Raw genomic sequence first — 17,512 nt, 5'->3', positions numbered from 1 at the left:
AAAAATGGAAGAAACGCACGGAGAACAGAAAAGAGGTCGTCATACCGTGTTTCTGTTGTCAAGATTACGAAATCAGATGATATAGTAATTTTTGTTATCAAATTAGAGGGTCTGAGAACGAAAAGTGTAGAAATCAGGCGGAAAATTCGAGAAATTTGAGAAAAATGTTTTGACATATTTTTAAATTAATATCTATTAAAAAATCGTTTTTGGAATCTTTTGAATAAAATCCAGTTTTCTGACCTTAATTTGTTAGATGTCTGATTCTCAAAAACGTTTAAAATAGACAATCTTCTCCCACGATCCTAGAAATCCAAAACTGAGAAAAAAGTTGCAAATCTTCTTCTTTTTTCATCGCCTTTCTCGCGTCTCAATCTCGGGAGCAACGATGATTGCGCGAGACAAACCCATAGAAATAGTGTCATGAATTCGGAGAGTTTGTGAGAATAGGAAAGTGCAATTGAGTCGCTCGCACATCTTTCGTGTGACATCAAAAAGAGAAAGAAAGAGAAATATGTATTCCCGAATTCCAGATTCAGTATGGGACTTCTTCTGCCGCGGAGATTTTCAACAAAAACATTGGATGGATGGGCAAAAAGTGTTCAAAAGAGTGGGAAGAATGTATTTGTGAAAGTCGACAATGGAAGATCTCGAGGATTAATTCAACTCGTAGCAAATAAACAAATCGCGCAGGAAGGTAGGAAGATGATTCAAAAGTGAATGGCTGAACGTGAGGTGTTTCAGTGAAAGTCGGTAATGCGATTCGAGCGATAGGAAGTTTTGAAAAGAGTCCTGGATCTCAACAAGAAACGGAATTTGTTGCTGACCAGCTGAATATCATTGGGAGAGATGAGAATGTAAGAAGTCTGCAGTACAGATAGCATTACAGATCTACACATTTAAGAGACAAACTAAAGAGGAGTCGTATATTCTGACATTTTCAGCCTCGTTACGAAGATCTTTCTGCTGACAATCTTCGGAAAAAGACGCATCTCCGAGCCCGAAATTCTCAATTCGCTTCGTTTCTTCGTGCCAGATCAGACCTTTTCCGCGAGACTCATGAGTTCTTTATGTCAAGAGATTTTATACATATCGACACTCCGAAATTAACCCGCAATGACTGTGAAGGTGGTGGAGAAGTGTTTGATGTTGTCACCACGTCAGCCGAAGCTTTGAATGGGTCAGAAGGAATCAAAGAAGATGCAATGTATCTGTCTGTCAGTTCTCAACTACATTTGGAAGCTATGGTCAGGTATGAATTAATCAAGTAATGAGAATAACAGAGAGCATTTTCAGTCGGTTACAACGAGTTTATACATTAGGACCTGCATTTCGAGCTGAGAAACAGCAGAGTCACGCACATCTCAGCGAGTTTTATATGCTAGAAGCAGAAGTTGCATTTGTGGATGTAATTTTGTTTTCTCTATTTTCCACAATAATGATTTTATACTTTCAGAATATAGAGGAAATGTGTTCTCTGGTAGAATCATATGTTCAAAATATGTTTTCTTTCCTACATTCTCCGAAACTCCGTACTGAGTTGGAAATTATGAATTCACAACATCTCCCTTCAATTCCTCTCAACTCTCCGTTTTCTCGAATCACATATGAAGACGCCATCAAAGTTTTAACATCGGATGGATCAAAAGTATCTGCGAAGAGCGGATTATCGAAGAAAAATGAATTGGATCTTGTGAAATTTCACGATAATCAACCAGTTTTTGTAACTCATTATCCAAAAAACCAGAAACCATTTTATATGGCAAGAACTCAAGACGACACTAAAACATTATCATTTGATCTTCTTGTTCCTGGAGTTGGAGAGCTAGCAGGTGGATCTGTTCGTGAGCCGGATGCAGAGAAATTAAAGGAACGAGGATGTGGAATAGAATGGTATCTGGAGACCAGGAAACGAGGACAGCCACCAACAGCTGGGTTTGGAATCGGATTTGAAAGACTTCTACAATATTTACTGGGAATTCAGAATATTAAAGACACATTGGCGTTTCCAAGATGGCATAGACACTGTCAATGTTAATGTGTGTTATTAGTTCGAATTTGGATAGGTTATTTATTTTTTGATTTATTTGTTGAAATAAAATTGTTTAAAAAGACAGAAATTCTTGAATATAAGTTCGAATAACTGTTAAGCTTCCGTGTAGTACCTGATCAAGATTGACTGCCTTATAGTTAGAAGTTTCTAATAAGAATTTTTCAGACTCAAAATGGTGAAAATAAAAAATCGTTATTATGTCATTCGAATGATCACTAATTATGGATCTCAACCAACTCCATTCAGACCAGCAATCTTCAAAGAATTCATGAAACTTGCATCTGAAATGTTCGGAGATTTTGGTTATTCCATTCTTAAAATGAGTCTTTCGGTAAGCAAGATTGGAAATATTTTGTTGAAGATGACATGTTTTAGGTGAGAGTTCTCGACGAAGACGTCATTGTTCTTCGTGTTGCTGAAGGAGGTAACAAATATTTCGGAGCCGTTCTTCCATGTGTTCACAAGATTGACAAGCAACCAATGGTATTGCAAACCATTTTCATTGGTAAGATAACTGAAAAAACACGGTGATTCTTTATAACTCATTTCAGGTCGAAGCATGAGATCGTGTGAGAAGCGGCTAATCGAAACAAGACGAGATGAATTACATTCTGCTCTCAAAAATTGCACAACTACTGGTTAGTTACTTTTATTTGGAAACATTCAAAACCAACACTTTCAGAAACTCGTACTCAGCTTTTGGGAGCAGTTCAACAAATGTGTGGTCAACCAGCTCGTATTTTTACTGACGAACAAAGAGGAGACAAAACTAACAGCTGAATGATCCAAAGTTGAAATTTATTTGTTATTTCTGTACACTATCGTTTTCATTTATAATCAATACTTGTTCTTGTTTTTTTTTTTGAAGTTTCAGTTCCATAAATCCTCTCGAGCTGTTCTCATGTCTGGATCATCCAATTTTTCAAGTGATTTGTCTTGGGTTGCATTTGTTTTGGGACTATACACAGATTTTTCATTGAGTGATGAGCATGTTCTTGTTTGATCTGTATCTGATTTCGCTTCTCGGATAGATGTTTCACGACGCTGAAAATTAAATAAATTCAAAACTCGTCTGAAAACTCAGAATCGGCTGATTACCAGAGAAGCATTATCATAATGTGAGTCTTCATTTGGTGGAGTTTGAAGAGGATTGAATGGGCTGAAAACTTATAATAGAGCACATTTGCATTATGCTGAAACCTACGGTACAGCTGGAGCATCAGTTACTTCTGGATCATAATCATCTCTCTGTGTATCTTCTAAACTTAATCTGAGATTATTTGAACTTGTTTTCCTTATTGTTTTCTTTTTTGTCTCCTTTTTCCTTTCAGCTGTTTTTGCTTTTTTTGTTTGTATTTTTTTCTTTTTTGGTTTCTCTTTTTCAGATAATTGGGTTGGTTCTGCCTCCAATAAACTGCTTTTTTGGGTCTGAACTTATTTTATAAATATACGAAAACTAGAAAATCGGATGGTTTACCGGAGAAAGAAGTTCGGGTTCTGGTTCTCCTTTTGTAATTCTTTCAAGCTTTTGCCCTTCAATTCTCTGAAATGAATTATTTTTTATCCGTCGAATAGATTCAAATCTCACAATTCTCTCAATCTCTTTGCTCAATTTTTTGCGAAAAATGCAATAATGATAAAAAGCGAGAGATAAAAAGAAGATGGTCAATTCAACTGCGGCTACGATACTCGTCAATTTCTGAAAAAAAACTACATGAGGCGAAATTTCAAGAGCAGAAAGCATACAATAAACTCCTGAAATGTTCGATAATTTTCAGAAGAAGAGTGAGTCATTATTAATTTGGAAAAATTAAATTTAAATGAATCGAGTATTACTGTTGTGGTTCACGTAAAAATTAGTGGAACCGTGTTATATTCGTATTTAAAGGACAGATCTTCTGAATATTTCAACTATCTAAATCCTCTGTCAATCTCCAACAAAACGTTTTCATTCCGAGATGTTCTTGAATTTGAAGTTTTGAACGAAGTCAAGCGAACAGAAATTGTTTTTTTCTTTGATTATAAGAAAAGGTTATTGTCAAAACGACCTTCATATTTGAATAATTCCAGTGTAGATATACCAATTTGAATGAATACAAAAATTGGATTTATGCGTTTTGCGCGCAAATCTAGGACACCTTTGACCAATAATTGCATCCATTTTACGGGAGAGGACTCATCACAAAAACATAAACATTTTACTATTTGTACGAAGAATTTACCATTGGTTCAAATGGCCGAAATCCAAGGAAAAATTAGGGAAAATAAACTTTCAGAGAGAAAGAGGGGACTGAAACTTTCAAAGTTTAAGAATCAGAATGTGAAGTAGAATATATCAGAAGAAACTTCAGATTTGTTAAACAGTATGTTCAATACACTGAATACTTCCTGCCAATAAGAATTACAGTCTGAAACCAGCCTATTTCTTTATTTTGTTCCACAGCTTTTTCTCTTATTTTTTATTCTTCTTCATCAACTGGTTTTCTTACGGTACCCCACATTCAAATCCATTCGAATGTCACCTTCTTCCATTCAATCCACCATTATTCCCAACTCGTCACCGATCTCATTACTTCTCCCTCTCCACCCAACACAAAAAACGTCTATCCTCTACCTCCTATCCTCTCTTTTCCTCATTTTTTGTATTCTTTCCCCACCAACTGGTCACTCAACTATTTGCTGACCTTTCTCTGCGTCTATTATTTCCCGTCGTGATCTAATCCTGGCTTGGTGGGATTTCTCTGATTCTCTTCTATTCCTACACTATTTCCTCTACTCTTCACCAAACTGTCCGTATCCTTTCGACCACCCATAGCCACCAACCATTTGTCCGCTCGAGGAGGGGTTTTTGTTTGGTGGGTGTCGTCTTTTCTTCACCCGAAAAAAGAGAAAGGACCATCTTCTGAGAACTCTTCGTCTCTTTATCTATCATACTCTTTTCTCTAAGGTTTGTCACCAAGACAATGCACCATTTGTCCTCTTTATTCTGACCTTTTTTGTACCTTTGATGCGGATTCTAACGGTTAGGAAGCAGGTAAAAAGTTAAACATTTCTGTATTTGAGAAAAGTCGAATTCTCTGAATCAAACATTTTGGAAGTGCATTATAAAGTTAAATGAGCAACCCCGAAAGTGATTCGAAACAATGACATAAGAGTCGAACGGCCTTTCGTGTGATTTCTGGTCAATTTGTTTAGACTAGATAATAATCTTGCCCTTTTACGTCTTGCTCTACCAGATGTTCTCTGACCGGACTATCTGATTTTTGGAGGATTCATCTATGAGCTTGATCTCGAAAACTTTCGTGAATCTGAAATACGGTTTTTTGGACTAATACTAATATTCTCTATAATGGAACTTTTTGAAACACTCACAAATTGAGAAGTGTTTAGAACGCGAGTTCTTCTGATTTTTTCTCTAACAAAATGTACCGGAATAGACTTCCCAAATTTCCTCATGAGAGTAGTACTCTTTTAGATACAATCACAGCTGATATGGCAGTATTCAAAAGCTCTTAAACCTATACCATACCACTCCCGTTTCCATTCTTCCCTAATTCAAAATGTCCCCTTTCCTCCCCTATTTCTCCCATCATTCACCCAATTTTTTCCGTGTCATTCTCGTCCTTGAACCACCTATTCTCCTCAATTTTCGGACCAATACAACCCGTCCATCAGTCTCGTTCTTCCGTAAAAAACCTTCCTCCCCATCAATGAATGTATGTGCTGGGTGCATTATTATGATGCTTGCGTAACCAATTTTCCACCCATGTAGGGCCACCTGTTATTCGATGAAATAATAAGAATACGTAATAACGGAGGGAGAAAGAACCATTTTGTGGTTTGTGTATACTGTAGGTCAGTCGAAATATTCTCATGGATCTCCTCATTTTTTATTTTATTTTTTAATCGTCCTTGGTCTCACTTTGCAATGCGTTGAGGACAATCAAATGTGTCAATCTTTCACGGGCCGCAGCAGAAAAAAGTGGATTTTTTTGAGAATCTTTTTTTTTAGAATTTAGAATTTCCTTCTTATTTCTTTTTTTTTCTAGATTTTTGTAATTTTTTTCCCACACACTTCATCAAATTCAATTCATAAAAACTTTTTTTTTTCAATAACTCGTCAACTTCTGATCTTTAAATTACCGTAATACCGTTATTAGAATTATAATCGTATGTTAGTAGTTCCTTGTGAACTATAGAGAGAAAGATCTAGAAGATGATCCAAAATATAGAATCCAGATTTGAAACTGAGTTATCTCTAAACTGTTGATCACTGATTACCATTACCTCTATTCCATTTATTCAAATTTGGAAAATACATTCGAATGTTCGATTGTCTCATTTACTCAACCCTGTCGGTACCCATAAGAACTCATAAAATGCTCTTATTCATGTGTACTTTCTTCTTCTTTTCTTCTCTCATTTTTTCATTTGTTCACTTCATTTCAACATCATTCCCACCCTCTTCTTTTTTTTCATGTACCCTCTCTTTGACATTTTGTCTCCACTAATAAAAGTGCCGACAAAAGAGAAAAGCGATATGTTGGGACGACACGAAAAAAGATGGGCGGTCTAATTAGTGAACACAAAAAGGGAAAAGAGCATTAAAAATTGAATTGAGGTCAAACAAATGAACGCTTCTTTGATTTTTTTGGGAATGCACGCTCCTGAAATGAAGCTCTAAATCAATTTTATGGAATCATAGCGAATTGATTTCGTTAGAACAAGATTTTACAGTAAGACAGGAAATAGACAGCTAGCTCTGAGTGCTGTTTTACTGAAAAATAGTTAGAAAAGCCCCTCGATTCGAATGTTTTTCTTAGAATTTCCACATTTTGACCCGATGGCCTATATATTTCATCCTGTCTGTTTTTTTTCTTCTATCGCCCGTCACGCCGCCACACAACATGGTTAGACAGTATTTTGATGAGTTTCTCACTTCCGCGCAAGATCAAAAACCTCCAGCTGAGTGAGAAAGAGAGATTTTTTGACACGGTACTTGACCTTTTCTCTTATCTTTTTCTTTGATTTATCACTTGCTGATTTTTTTGCAAATTCGATAAAACGAACAGAATACGCTTTAGAGGTTTATTCCATTCAAGAATATCATATTCAATTAAGAGTTCAAATCTAGCAATTCCATCTATCAAGTAATTCTCTCTCAAAAGTTTTAAATTTGATTTCTCAGCGTTTTTGTCTCTTCTCTCTGTTCCAAGTTTTCAATTTTGATGTCACTTATGTCAATTTTTTCTACCTGTCTGGACGCTGTCGTTCGCAAAAAAAAACCATTATAAATGATGAGAAGGACCTTCAAATTGGTTTTGATGCTACCAATTTCTTCACGGAATCATCAAGGTCGTCCTCTAGTTTCCTTAAAATTTGTCCAGTTGTCCAAAACGTCAATTTGTATTCTAATTCTATTCGGAGTTAAGATTTCGTTGGATCCACTTGTCTGATGGGAAATTTAGGTTCTTAGAAACTCATTTTTCGGGTTCCTATGTTTGTTTAATTATGAAATGATGTTATTTCGAACAATGTTTTCTCGACCTTTTTCGAAAAATGTTCTTTTTATCTTCTAGATGAAAATACTTCTGTTTTTTCTAAAAACATAAATCGAACAATATCTACCGTAACCTTGAATTCTTTTCAACTGTCAAATTCCATTTTTCACAATCCGATCTCTAGATATATAATTAAATTCATCGGCCGTTCGTATTAAAAAAGCAGAAGACCTTCGCTTTTCCAATTTCAATCGAACGGGACGCTCTCTATTTTTTTCGTCCGCCCGCAAACCGTTTGATGATGCCCTTGTGTGCCCGGCGGTGCCCCCCGCCGACCGTTGAAAAAAGCGAATTTTCAACGGCCCCTTCGATAATCTGCGTCTCTTCCTCTTCAATTATCTCTTGATATTCATGAAGATTTCAACAGTCTTTCGACCACCAGAGAAGGGCGGGGAGGCGCTTCGAATTGAGGTCATTTTCAAGACGGACGGACGGCCGTGCCAGTGTTTTTTGAAGAAAAAAAGAGGTCTTTTGCGTCGATTTGAAAGTAGAACTACCGAAAAGAAATTGAAATTACAAGGAATAAAAATGGGAGGAGAATCGAGGAACGGATCAAAATTTTCACACCCAAAAAATTTGGACTACGCAGACGAATACAATCTTATTTTTGTTAATTTTGAAGACAAACTTCGGAATCGTTAGTCTATGGGATAGAGGGCATTCTAAATGTTTTTGGAAGAAGATTCGGACAGGAAAAGGAATTAATGATATTTTTGAAAGTGAGCCCGATTTGAGAATGCTGAGCTCATTGGAAAGTTCAGTTTCCAGCTCACAGTTGAAAATAAACATTCTTGTACAGTGTACTGTACTGTTAAATTGAATATCATCTGTTTTTGTGGAAAATAACAATCTAGCAGCTCAAAATGATTGAACAAACCAAAATCCGCCCCATCCGTTTCTCTTTTTTAGAATAATAATTATACTTTTTTGGAAATAGGAATCAACTTTTTTTGTGTTATCTGTTTCTATCTTCTCCTCTTTTCTCATTCAGATCGTAATCCAAGAATGTTGAATATGTCGTCATAACTGTAAACATGCCACGTCATCTGCCATTAATTTCATTTATAGCTTCTTCTTCTTCTTCTCTCGTTTTTCTTTTTCTCAATCCACTTCATTCTGTAAAAATACAGTTATTCCCATTATTCGAACCGTTCATTTTCCTCTCCGTTTTTCTTCTTTTTCTCTCTTTTTCCTCTCCAATATAATAATAACAATAATAATAATATCACGTTTCGAACTAATAACGGTCGGGTTTTCGTTCGGAAAAGCTAAGCGAATGGTCATATCCATTCATCCGATCGACATGAATTCTTTGAGGAAAAGTCAGAAAAAAGCGACAGCGAAAGGGAAAAACGTAGACGTTGTCGTAATTTGAATACTGTAGAATAAGGGGAGAGTGTGAGATTTTCAACTTTCGGATATTCAACTAAAGGGTTTAGTGGTTCAAATTCACTTCTCACATTCAGAATTTTTTGATTGATGAAAAAATAACTAAAGCTTTTTATTATAAACATTCTGGTAGCAATTTGATATTCTCCAGAACTGCAGACAGATTTTCGAGGTTTTTATTTTTGAATTATGTCCTGCTTAATCGTAAGTCCCTATTTTTATTGAGTAAGGTACTTTCCCAGACTCGAAAAGCTCTAGGTGAATGACTTCTCTTCTGAATCATTTTCCCAGAGCATTTAAATTCATTAGAATGTATATATTTGAATCAACACATAAAATGGTAACTGGCTAGACAGTTTCCTTCCCTTTTCCTTTTTTTCTCTTTTCCTTCCAGATATTCTCCAATAGATATGTCTTCTTATTCTTCTGAATGTAAATGCATGTGTTTTCGTTTTCAAATCGAAAAAATCCGTCGTCGTCTCCGAACATTTTCATCAGGATTTTGGCTGTACATCGCAAAGTTTTGCCGAATGAATATTCCAGTTTCTTTTGACTTTTTCAATAAGTTAAACCATTTTCCATTTGTCTAATTTTATATGTTCTCTTCCTTCTTATTTTTCGATAATTCTCAGATTCATTGAACTCTCTTTGAATCTATGCCATCATTACAGTAATCTCTCTCTCCGAAATTTCGAAAATACCAAAAAGTTCAAAAAAGTTGCAATTTTCATTTGAAGAAAAGTGGATCTTATTTTTCCACCGTATTGTGTATATGCCCTCATTTCTCTTTTTTTCCACTGTCCACTCTTCTTCATATTTGCTCATTTCTCTGTGTCTCTTCGTCTCTAACACTATTTCGTCTCTCTTGGATCAACCATTTGACGCGTAAAGGTCCGTACTTCCTCGTTTTCCGCGCAGCGAGAACTTTGAAAAAAAAGAAGGAACGTAAATAATGGACAACGGAGAAACTGTTTCACAATATTTCAAACTAAAGTTTATGTGATTTATGGTTTTGAAACTGAATGGAATACGATATTTTTGCACTTTTTCATTTTTTTCAATTTTGAGGTCAGTCTTCAGAAGTTATTTTAGTTCTCTCTTTTACGAAATAACTTTTCAGTCTAGATTTCACTGACCTATTCCAAGTTGAACTTCGAATTACCGTATTCTCTCATTTAGCTCGGTATTGCTGACAATGAGCTTGACTTTTGTAACCTTTGAGATCCTTTTTGAAGTTCCGTCTCCAATATTTTAAGATACATTTCTATCGAATTTGCACTTTTCTATACCCGGCCTCAACCTTTTTTTTTCAAAAACCTTATTATTTATTTCCATTTCATAATATCTTTTTTCGAGGCCTTTAAAACGACCTATTTCATTAAATGGTTATATTGGTGCACTCCAACCAGCTGTTCATTTTTATCACTTTGTACTCTTATTCTTTAAATTCAAAAACCTCCAAAACTCATTTCACATTCATCTTTTTAATTCTTCTTCTTCTCCTTTTGAATTAATTTTTCTCTTCCAAAAATGTCCATTTCTTTGACCTATTTCGTTCCAATTTCATTTCAAAAAAGAGCAAATTCTATTTTTTTTATGGAGCCAGTCATTCCTTCCACCATTTTTTGCTCTTCGCTTCTAAATTTCGGAATTCCCCTCCTTCCATCTTCCGTTTTTGACCAGCCAACCAAAAAAGTTATGTGCCTTTTTTGATGGAGACCAACGAAAAAAAAAGAGAAATGAAATTTTTGTTTCGCTTATTTTTAGTTGGCACGGGGGGCGTGGTAGGCTTAGACCCCTCCAGTCACCACTCTCAAAATTCGATTTTTGACGACTCCCTCCCTTTTTTCTGAATGTGCCTCTGAAGCCTTTTTTTGTTTGAAAAAGTTTTTTTCGAAGCGGCGGCACCCCTAGTTTTTTCTTCTGGTTTTTTTTGTGTCCGGAGGGAAAATAATAGTGGCTTATTGTTTTCGTTTCGAAACAATTTTTCTTCTCAAATACGTTTTTTCTCAAAAAGTTAAAGCTTCTCAAGTAAATGTCTCTGAAATATTTTTGCTAGTTTTCAAAATTTCCTTCTCCGGATTACTGTATTTTAGAAAAAAACTCGCAGAAGTTATGTGAAACTAAAATTCTCGAAATATAGATTCCAGTTTTGATGAACACTCAAATTCTCTCTGTCTATGTGCATAAAAATCTGAAAGTTCTGACTTCGGAATTGTAGTTTTTGAACAATCTGTTTAGTTTTTTGAGTTTATTCCGACTGAAATTTTGAAATCTGTAGTACAGACACAAGTCGGTTCATCTCAATGTCCAGATATCCTCTAACTACAATTTAAAGTTCTCAAAAACCATCATAACGTACTTTTCCAGTTTTTAATTTGATCTCTTTCTGAAAGTTTCAAAAATCTTGTTGAAACTCGTAGCTGATTTTATCTCGAAAATTATAACTATGTCATCAGAAACGTCTTTTTGAAAGGTTTCCACAAATTATCACCAAAAATTTAATGCTCATTTTTTGAATTATTTCCATATCCTGCTGCTAAATAATTCCGAAAATGTGAAAGCGGGATTAGTGAAATTTTATATGTCAAAAGCGGCAGCAAACAATTTTTTTCAACTCCTTGCTCCAAGCAATTTTCGCCTCAGAAAAATAAGCGGTGACCTCAAAAAACATGTAACAGCTGTCTTGAATTTTAGTTTATTTTTTGAAGAGTAGAGTTCTACGAAAGTTTTCAGAATAAAATTCAAATTATTTTCGGCTACAAAAGAATAAAATGTTTTCATAGGTTTGCATTCTTCAATTCTGTATACATTTCTGTTTTTTATTTTATCCCGGAGGTCTCAGAGACTCAATTTCATATCCGAGAAAGCGAGGGAGATATTTTCCCAAAAATTTTAATGATCATCACAAAAGTTTTACGATCATCAATGTTGTGTTATCGCCAGATGACTATGATGAGGATGATGTTCATCTTCATCATCGCCGTCGTCGAAAATGAAGACAATGATGATGGGAAAATTAGTTTTTTTCATTTTGGTTTTGAGGGGGAGGAGAAAACAAAAGTTCCCGTTTTTATTTTCATTTGAATTCTTTTTCATTTCTGGATGAGGTTTCATAGATATTTTTGGTAGATAATACAGTACCGGACAAAAAGGTATCAGCTTTAGCTGTTTTCAGTGGAAAATTACCAACTTTGAGAGTGTGCCATAGTAATTCTGATTGCCACACCATGAAACTTTTAATGGATCGTACAGATAAAGGGTAGAACTTCATTTTTGTAGTTGACAACTTTTTTGTACACTCCCTAGCAAGTTACATATCGACAAAGAAATTTCTCCCTCAAATCGACCAATTTCAGTGCAAATTAGTGCGATTTTTAGCTGTCGTCTTAAAATGACCATAACTCTCCAGGGAGCGCCCGTAGAAAAAAGTTGTCAACTACAAAAATGGAGCTCTACGTTCAATCTATATGATTCATTTAAAATTTCATGGTGTGACATTCAGAATTACTACGGCACACTCTCAAAGTTGGTCATTTTCCACTGAAAACAGCCAAAGTTGATACCTTTTTGTCCGGTACTGTAGCTCACTTGAAATGAGAAAGTTCTCCCAAGTGATCATAGTCTCCACAGAGTTATACCAAAATTACGGAGAGATACTTTCTCAATGATCACGAAGAACTAAATTATGCCTTCACACTGTTTTTTTTTCGAAATACTTGATATTGGAAAAGTGCCGATTCAACGAACCCACACCCTCATTGTTTTAGCATTCTCAAATTCTTTATTTACTGTATTTTCCTCAAAACATCAGACACCCTGGGTTCGAAGTTCGGAGCATATTCGACAAATCTATGGTTTGACATCATGTGTCTATCTAAAAGAAAAAGTAGGGTTTGCATGAGAAGTTTAAATGTTATGCTTGAAAATTTTCTACTAAATTCAGATGCTCACAAATTCTTCGTCTGTTTGAACAAGTTAACCCTTGATTTTAGTTATTAAATGTGAGAAAATCCATTGATTCTTTGTCACGCTGGCTCATTACTTTCATTCTTTGATTACAAATTAGATTTCTTCCGTATCTACCGTAATCATATAGTCAATATTCCGACGCTCTCTCATCGTTCAAATCGAATTAAATTATTACAAAACTAGTGTATATATATGTTCAAATCTGCCCTCCCCAACAAAAGATAAAGTGATTCGGAAAATGCGTTTTCGGGTATCCTCAATTGTTTTTTCTGGACCTACAGGATAGAAAACAGAAGCAGAAAAAGGGCAATTAATTTCGAATCGCCGCTCCGACCATTCTTCTTCCTCCCTTTTTCCCTCCACTGTCCGTTCATTTCTTCTCCTGACTTCGTTCGCTTTTCCAACCAATTATAGGCGATCGTAAAAATACAGCTTTTGGTGAAAAGAAGAAGGAGAAGCTGAGAGAGAGAGAGTATGAGAGAGGATCACAACATTCTCCGCCCCAGCATATATTATATAATAACAGCCGCCCCCTTTTAGTTCTTTTGCTTCTGGATACTATATCGTTTTGTTCGGAAAAGAACACCGACTGGGATCGCTTCAAATACGGTTTTACATCACACCGTTTTGTACTATTTTTACTTTTCAATTTTCTTATTGAAATTCAGCTTTCCCCTGTTTCTCGTATGGTCACTGATCCATATTTTTGCAATTTTCAACTAATATTTAGCTCTGCGCATCCTAGTTTCATAAAATCTTGATCAAATAGTACAGTCTTCTAGGACTCTTTTCCAATTTTCACATAACTTTAATACAGATCTGTCTGTTATCAGTGCTCTACATCTTTCTCCTCTCTTTTAAAAAATCATCTGCTCATCTTCTCTGAAATTATTTTCTTTTGATTTTCTCTTTCCCATTCTCAGTCATTGAGCTTCTCGAGCACTGTGAGCCTTCTGTCAGAAAAATGAGCCTAGTTCTTCGAATACTCATTCTAAATTTCCAAGACATTTATTTAAGACCATGCTTCGGTTTCAGCTAACTAATTTGCTTAAAAAGGAGAACGTCTTCTTGTTAGTTTTTTCTTCATATTTGTTGTGATGAATACAATAAACATTTATGATGTCTTCCTTCTTCTAAAAAAGAAGACGTTACCAGTTCTGACAATTTTTCTCTTTTTTCTTTCCTTTTTCTTTGCCCCACTCTATTCCATTTACATCAGATATACATACAGTAGTAGTAGTATAAATGTATGCATCTTTTTGTATGTAATAAGAAAAAAGAGAAGAAGCGCTCGTTCCCTCCGATATTTGTTAATTTACACAGAAGAAAAGACACGGGGGGAGGAGAAGAATTCTTGTATTTTGGGAGATGAATAACAAGTCTTTTTCACATTTACCAATCATTTTAGATCATGTAATTTCAAGAAAAAGGATCGAAACCGTCCTTTCGTATTTTGTTTCTATGGTTTCTCGATGAGTTTATTTGTCGGGATGTTAACGCAAAGCTGATCAAAATTTCATTCAATACATTTGTGATGTTGATGTTGATTTGATCACTTTTCAGAAAAAATGATGGTACAGATACATTGGAACTGTACTCGGTTTACTTTATGTTAGCATTAGTCCTATATCTTTTTTCCTCTCATAATTTTATAAAGCTTAAATATTTTCCTCGTTGGTTACAGTCCACATTCTGAAATAAAATGTAGTTCTAATTTCCAGAATGACATCGCTTCTTGGAGGAAACTTCTCGGATGCTCTGCATACTGCACTGGCCAGTCAACTGAATGTTTTATCTCAGAAGACATCGGATTCTGATATTCCGACAACATTCAGCTCTTCCTCTTCTGTTGACTCCCCATCTTATGATCCAATGTCTCTAGTTGCTGCTGGAATGGCTGATCAAAATGGAGGAATCATGGATATGTTCAAAGATGGATTGGTTCGTTTTTCTTTCATTCCGGATTGAAAAAAAAGCTAGAATACTTTTAATGTTACAGTAAAGTTGAGCTTCGTCTCAACCAAAAAAAATTTCCCAAAATTTATGTTTCTTCTGAAAAGTCTCAAATTCGATGTAGTGGAATTTTCAGAACTCAAATGATAATTTTGACATGTTTTGATCTTACTTATTTTTAATATTTCAGTTTGCTGCACTAGTCCATCCACCACCAACAGATGTTGCCAACTCTGACACCGCAAGTTCAGAATCTCCAGAACCAGTTGCTCCATCTGTAGAACATGAAGAGAATTTGAACGGAACAGAAGAGGTATTTTCACATTTTCCATGAAATATTTTATTCGAACTGCAAAAAATGCAAATTTTTATTTGATTTTTTCCTATCTCTTTTTGGCAAATGACTCACAAACACTGAAAACGAAATTGTTAATATTGAATTTCGAGTTTCACAATTTTGCAAGTATTTTTTTTTTTCGTAGAATTTTCCCTTTTAATTGTAATCTGAAATTAACAAATCTGAATTGTTCAGCATCACTCGGCTGCCGTTTCACTCATCCAATCATTCGGAACTCCAATTGGAAAATCAGAAGAAAACGAGCAACAATTCATTTCTGAAGCCACAATTCGTGATTTGATGCCAGTTCTTGCTCAAGCTGCTCAAGGACCAAATGGATCATCACAGTACAATCAATCATCTAATGGTCTCAATATCTCATCAAATGGATCAACTTCATCCCCATCTGCATGGGCGAGAAATGCGGGAAGAAAGAAGTCTCATCCAGTTTGGGACTTCTTCAAAGACATGAAAGACTCTAGTGAGTGGATATTCCAAACGTGCTCCGTTGCACATGTTTGGACATTCTCCATGACAACATTCATCGGGAGCTTTTCACCTCGATTTTTCTCATTTTTCGAATTATTCGAACTCGTTTTCTCATTTATTGTGTAATTTCATTCTTTTCAGCTGGTGCGGGAGGAGTTATCTGTCTACATTGCTCGTGGAGTGGAGACGATCGGAGCCCAAATAATTTGAGAACTCATTTGAAAAATTCCATTCTGAAGACGGAATATTCAATCGTTTCAGTGAGAAGTTGGCAAAGGTTAGTTTCAAAAAAATTGACAGTGTGATTTTTCGGAATTCTTGCTGATAAAACGCGCGAAATGAAAAATCTTATCCAGCTAAATGATATAAGTTATTATAGTGTGGTAAGCTCATCATATCCGTGCTTCCGACGATTGAGAAATGGTACCCACTATTACTACTACTACTACTACTAAAGTTTCTTAGAATGAATATGGAGAATGTGCGTACCTTTATAAAAAGTAAAGTACTGGTACCTATCCAATTTCCATCTTTTACATCTCATCTCTCTTATTCAAAATGACCTCGAATCCCCCGTACGGGGGGAGACCGTATTCGTCCGGTCGCGCTCCCCCGCTCGCCCAAGTACGCTCTTTTCTTTCTCCGACAGTCCGTAGCCAAGTGAAGAGACGACCCAAAAATGGAAATAAATGCAATGGAAAAGTGGGAGACCTACTCCCCGCCGCCCCCGTCCGTCGCCCACAACCCGACAGTCCCGTCCGTCACAACAGGATTTCACCTCTCGATTCTTCTCTCTTCCCTTTATTAGCACAGACTCTATTTTCTCTCTCTCGCTCTATCTCAACCCCCGAAAGAGAACGGTCACCAGTTCAATTCCTCTCTCTGTTTCTCTCTTTGCTTTTCACATTCCCGACCTCATCCTCTACCCGCCAGGAGACAGAAAACGACCTACACGGGGGGACTGGACCGCCATCACCGCGGTATAGTGGGAATAGAAAAAGGAAAGGAAGCAAATATGAGGGCGGGTCCTCGCCCCGTCCCCGCCGCGGGGGTTTTTTGCCGGCCAAGCCAAAGTCTGGATCTCGTGCCGATACACGGTCTCTAACTCACTCGCAGCGCCCCTCCGGTACTCTCTTTTTCCCCCGTCGAAGAAGAGGAGACCTCCTTCTTCCATTCCGAAAGAGATCGAGACGGGGGCGCGGCCCCCTTCGTCCCTTTTCTTCATCCCTTCCCTGTCATCATCGACATCGTCGTGTCTTCTTATTTTCTTTCTCATTTTGTCCCAACTAACAACTGGATTTTTATATGTGTTCGTTTTTCTGTTCCCAGAAGCCATATCCAATTTTTTGACAGTTTTAGGTACACAGACACTGAATACATACTTCAATATTCTAAACCTTCCAAACAATGTTCTAAACCTTCCAACCCTCAGTTCCATTGGATAGGAGTCGACCGGCGGATACTGTAGACAAGAAACCAGAAGTCTATCCTTCCTTGGTTACGGTATCTCCGTGCTCCTCACCCCTAGAGCTCTCATTTGGATTACTTCTGACTGTTTTGACATAACAACTTGTAGAACCACTTTCGGTAGTTTGGGACCAGCGATGCTTCTTTACCACCACCACTTTTCTTCTCCTTTTCTTTCCACCCGTGTGAGAGTATTTGTGTATGTGGGCGTTATGTGTACGAGTGAGTGAGCGCGCACACGGGGCCCCCCGCCCGTGCCCCGTTTTGACGCTCCTCTTCTTCTCTTTCTTC

At 36.4% G+C, this 17,512-nt stretch overlaps 3 protein-coding genes across 3 annotated transcripts; 2 read left to right on the top strand and 1 right to left on the bottom strand.

Moving 5' to 3' along the window:
• Positions 1-540: 540 nt before the first annotated feature.
• Positions 541-2,038, top strand: GCK72_010227 (uncharacterized protein; the record flags this gene model as incomplete). Its single annotated transcript, XM_053727754.1, has 5 exons — positions 541-697; positions 745-857; positions 945-1,252; positions 1,297-1,408; positions 1,457-2,038. 5 exons carry the CDS (start codon positions 541-543, stop codon positions 2,036-2,038), a joined length of 1,272 nt encoding a protein of 423 aa, XP_053587331.1.
• A 187-nt stretch (positions 2,039-2,225) lies between these two features.
• GCK72_010226 (uncharacterized protein) lies at positions 2,226-2,833 on the top strand (the record flags this gene model as incomplete). Its single annotated transcript, XM_003104032.2, has 4 exons — positions 2,226-2,384; positions 2,429-2,558; positions 2,605-2,691; positions 2,736-2,833. The coding sequence occupies 4 exons, from the start codon at positions 2,226-2,228 to the stop codon at positions 2,831-2,833; spliced, it is 474 nt and encodes a 157-aa protein (XP_003104080.2).
• Positions 2,834-2,923: 90 nt separating this feature from the next.
• On the bottom strand, positions 2,924-4,585 carry GCK72_010225 (uncharacterized protein; the record flags this gene model as incomplete). The annotated part of the gene is made up of 4 exons (XM_053727753.1): positions 2,924-3,097; positions 3,152-3,212; positions 3,258-3,312; positions 4,543-4,585. The coding sequence occupies 4 exons, from the start codon at positions 4,583-4,585 to the stop codon at positions 2,924-2,926; spliced, it is 333 nt and encodes a 110-aa protein (XP_053587330.1).
• Between the last annotated feature and the right edge of the window lie 12,927 nt (positions 4,586-17,512).

This window comes from Caenorhabditis remanei, chromosome III, assembly GCF_010183535.1.
Source record: "Caenorhabditis remanei strain PX506 chromosome III, whole genome shotgun sequence".
In the NCBI taxonomy this organism is placed as follows: Eukaryota; Metazoa; Nematoda; class Chromadorea; order Rhabditida; family Rhabditidae; genus Caenorhabditis; species Caenorhabditis remanei.
This window is presented reverse-complemented; position numbering and strand designations above follow the sequence as displayed.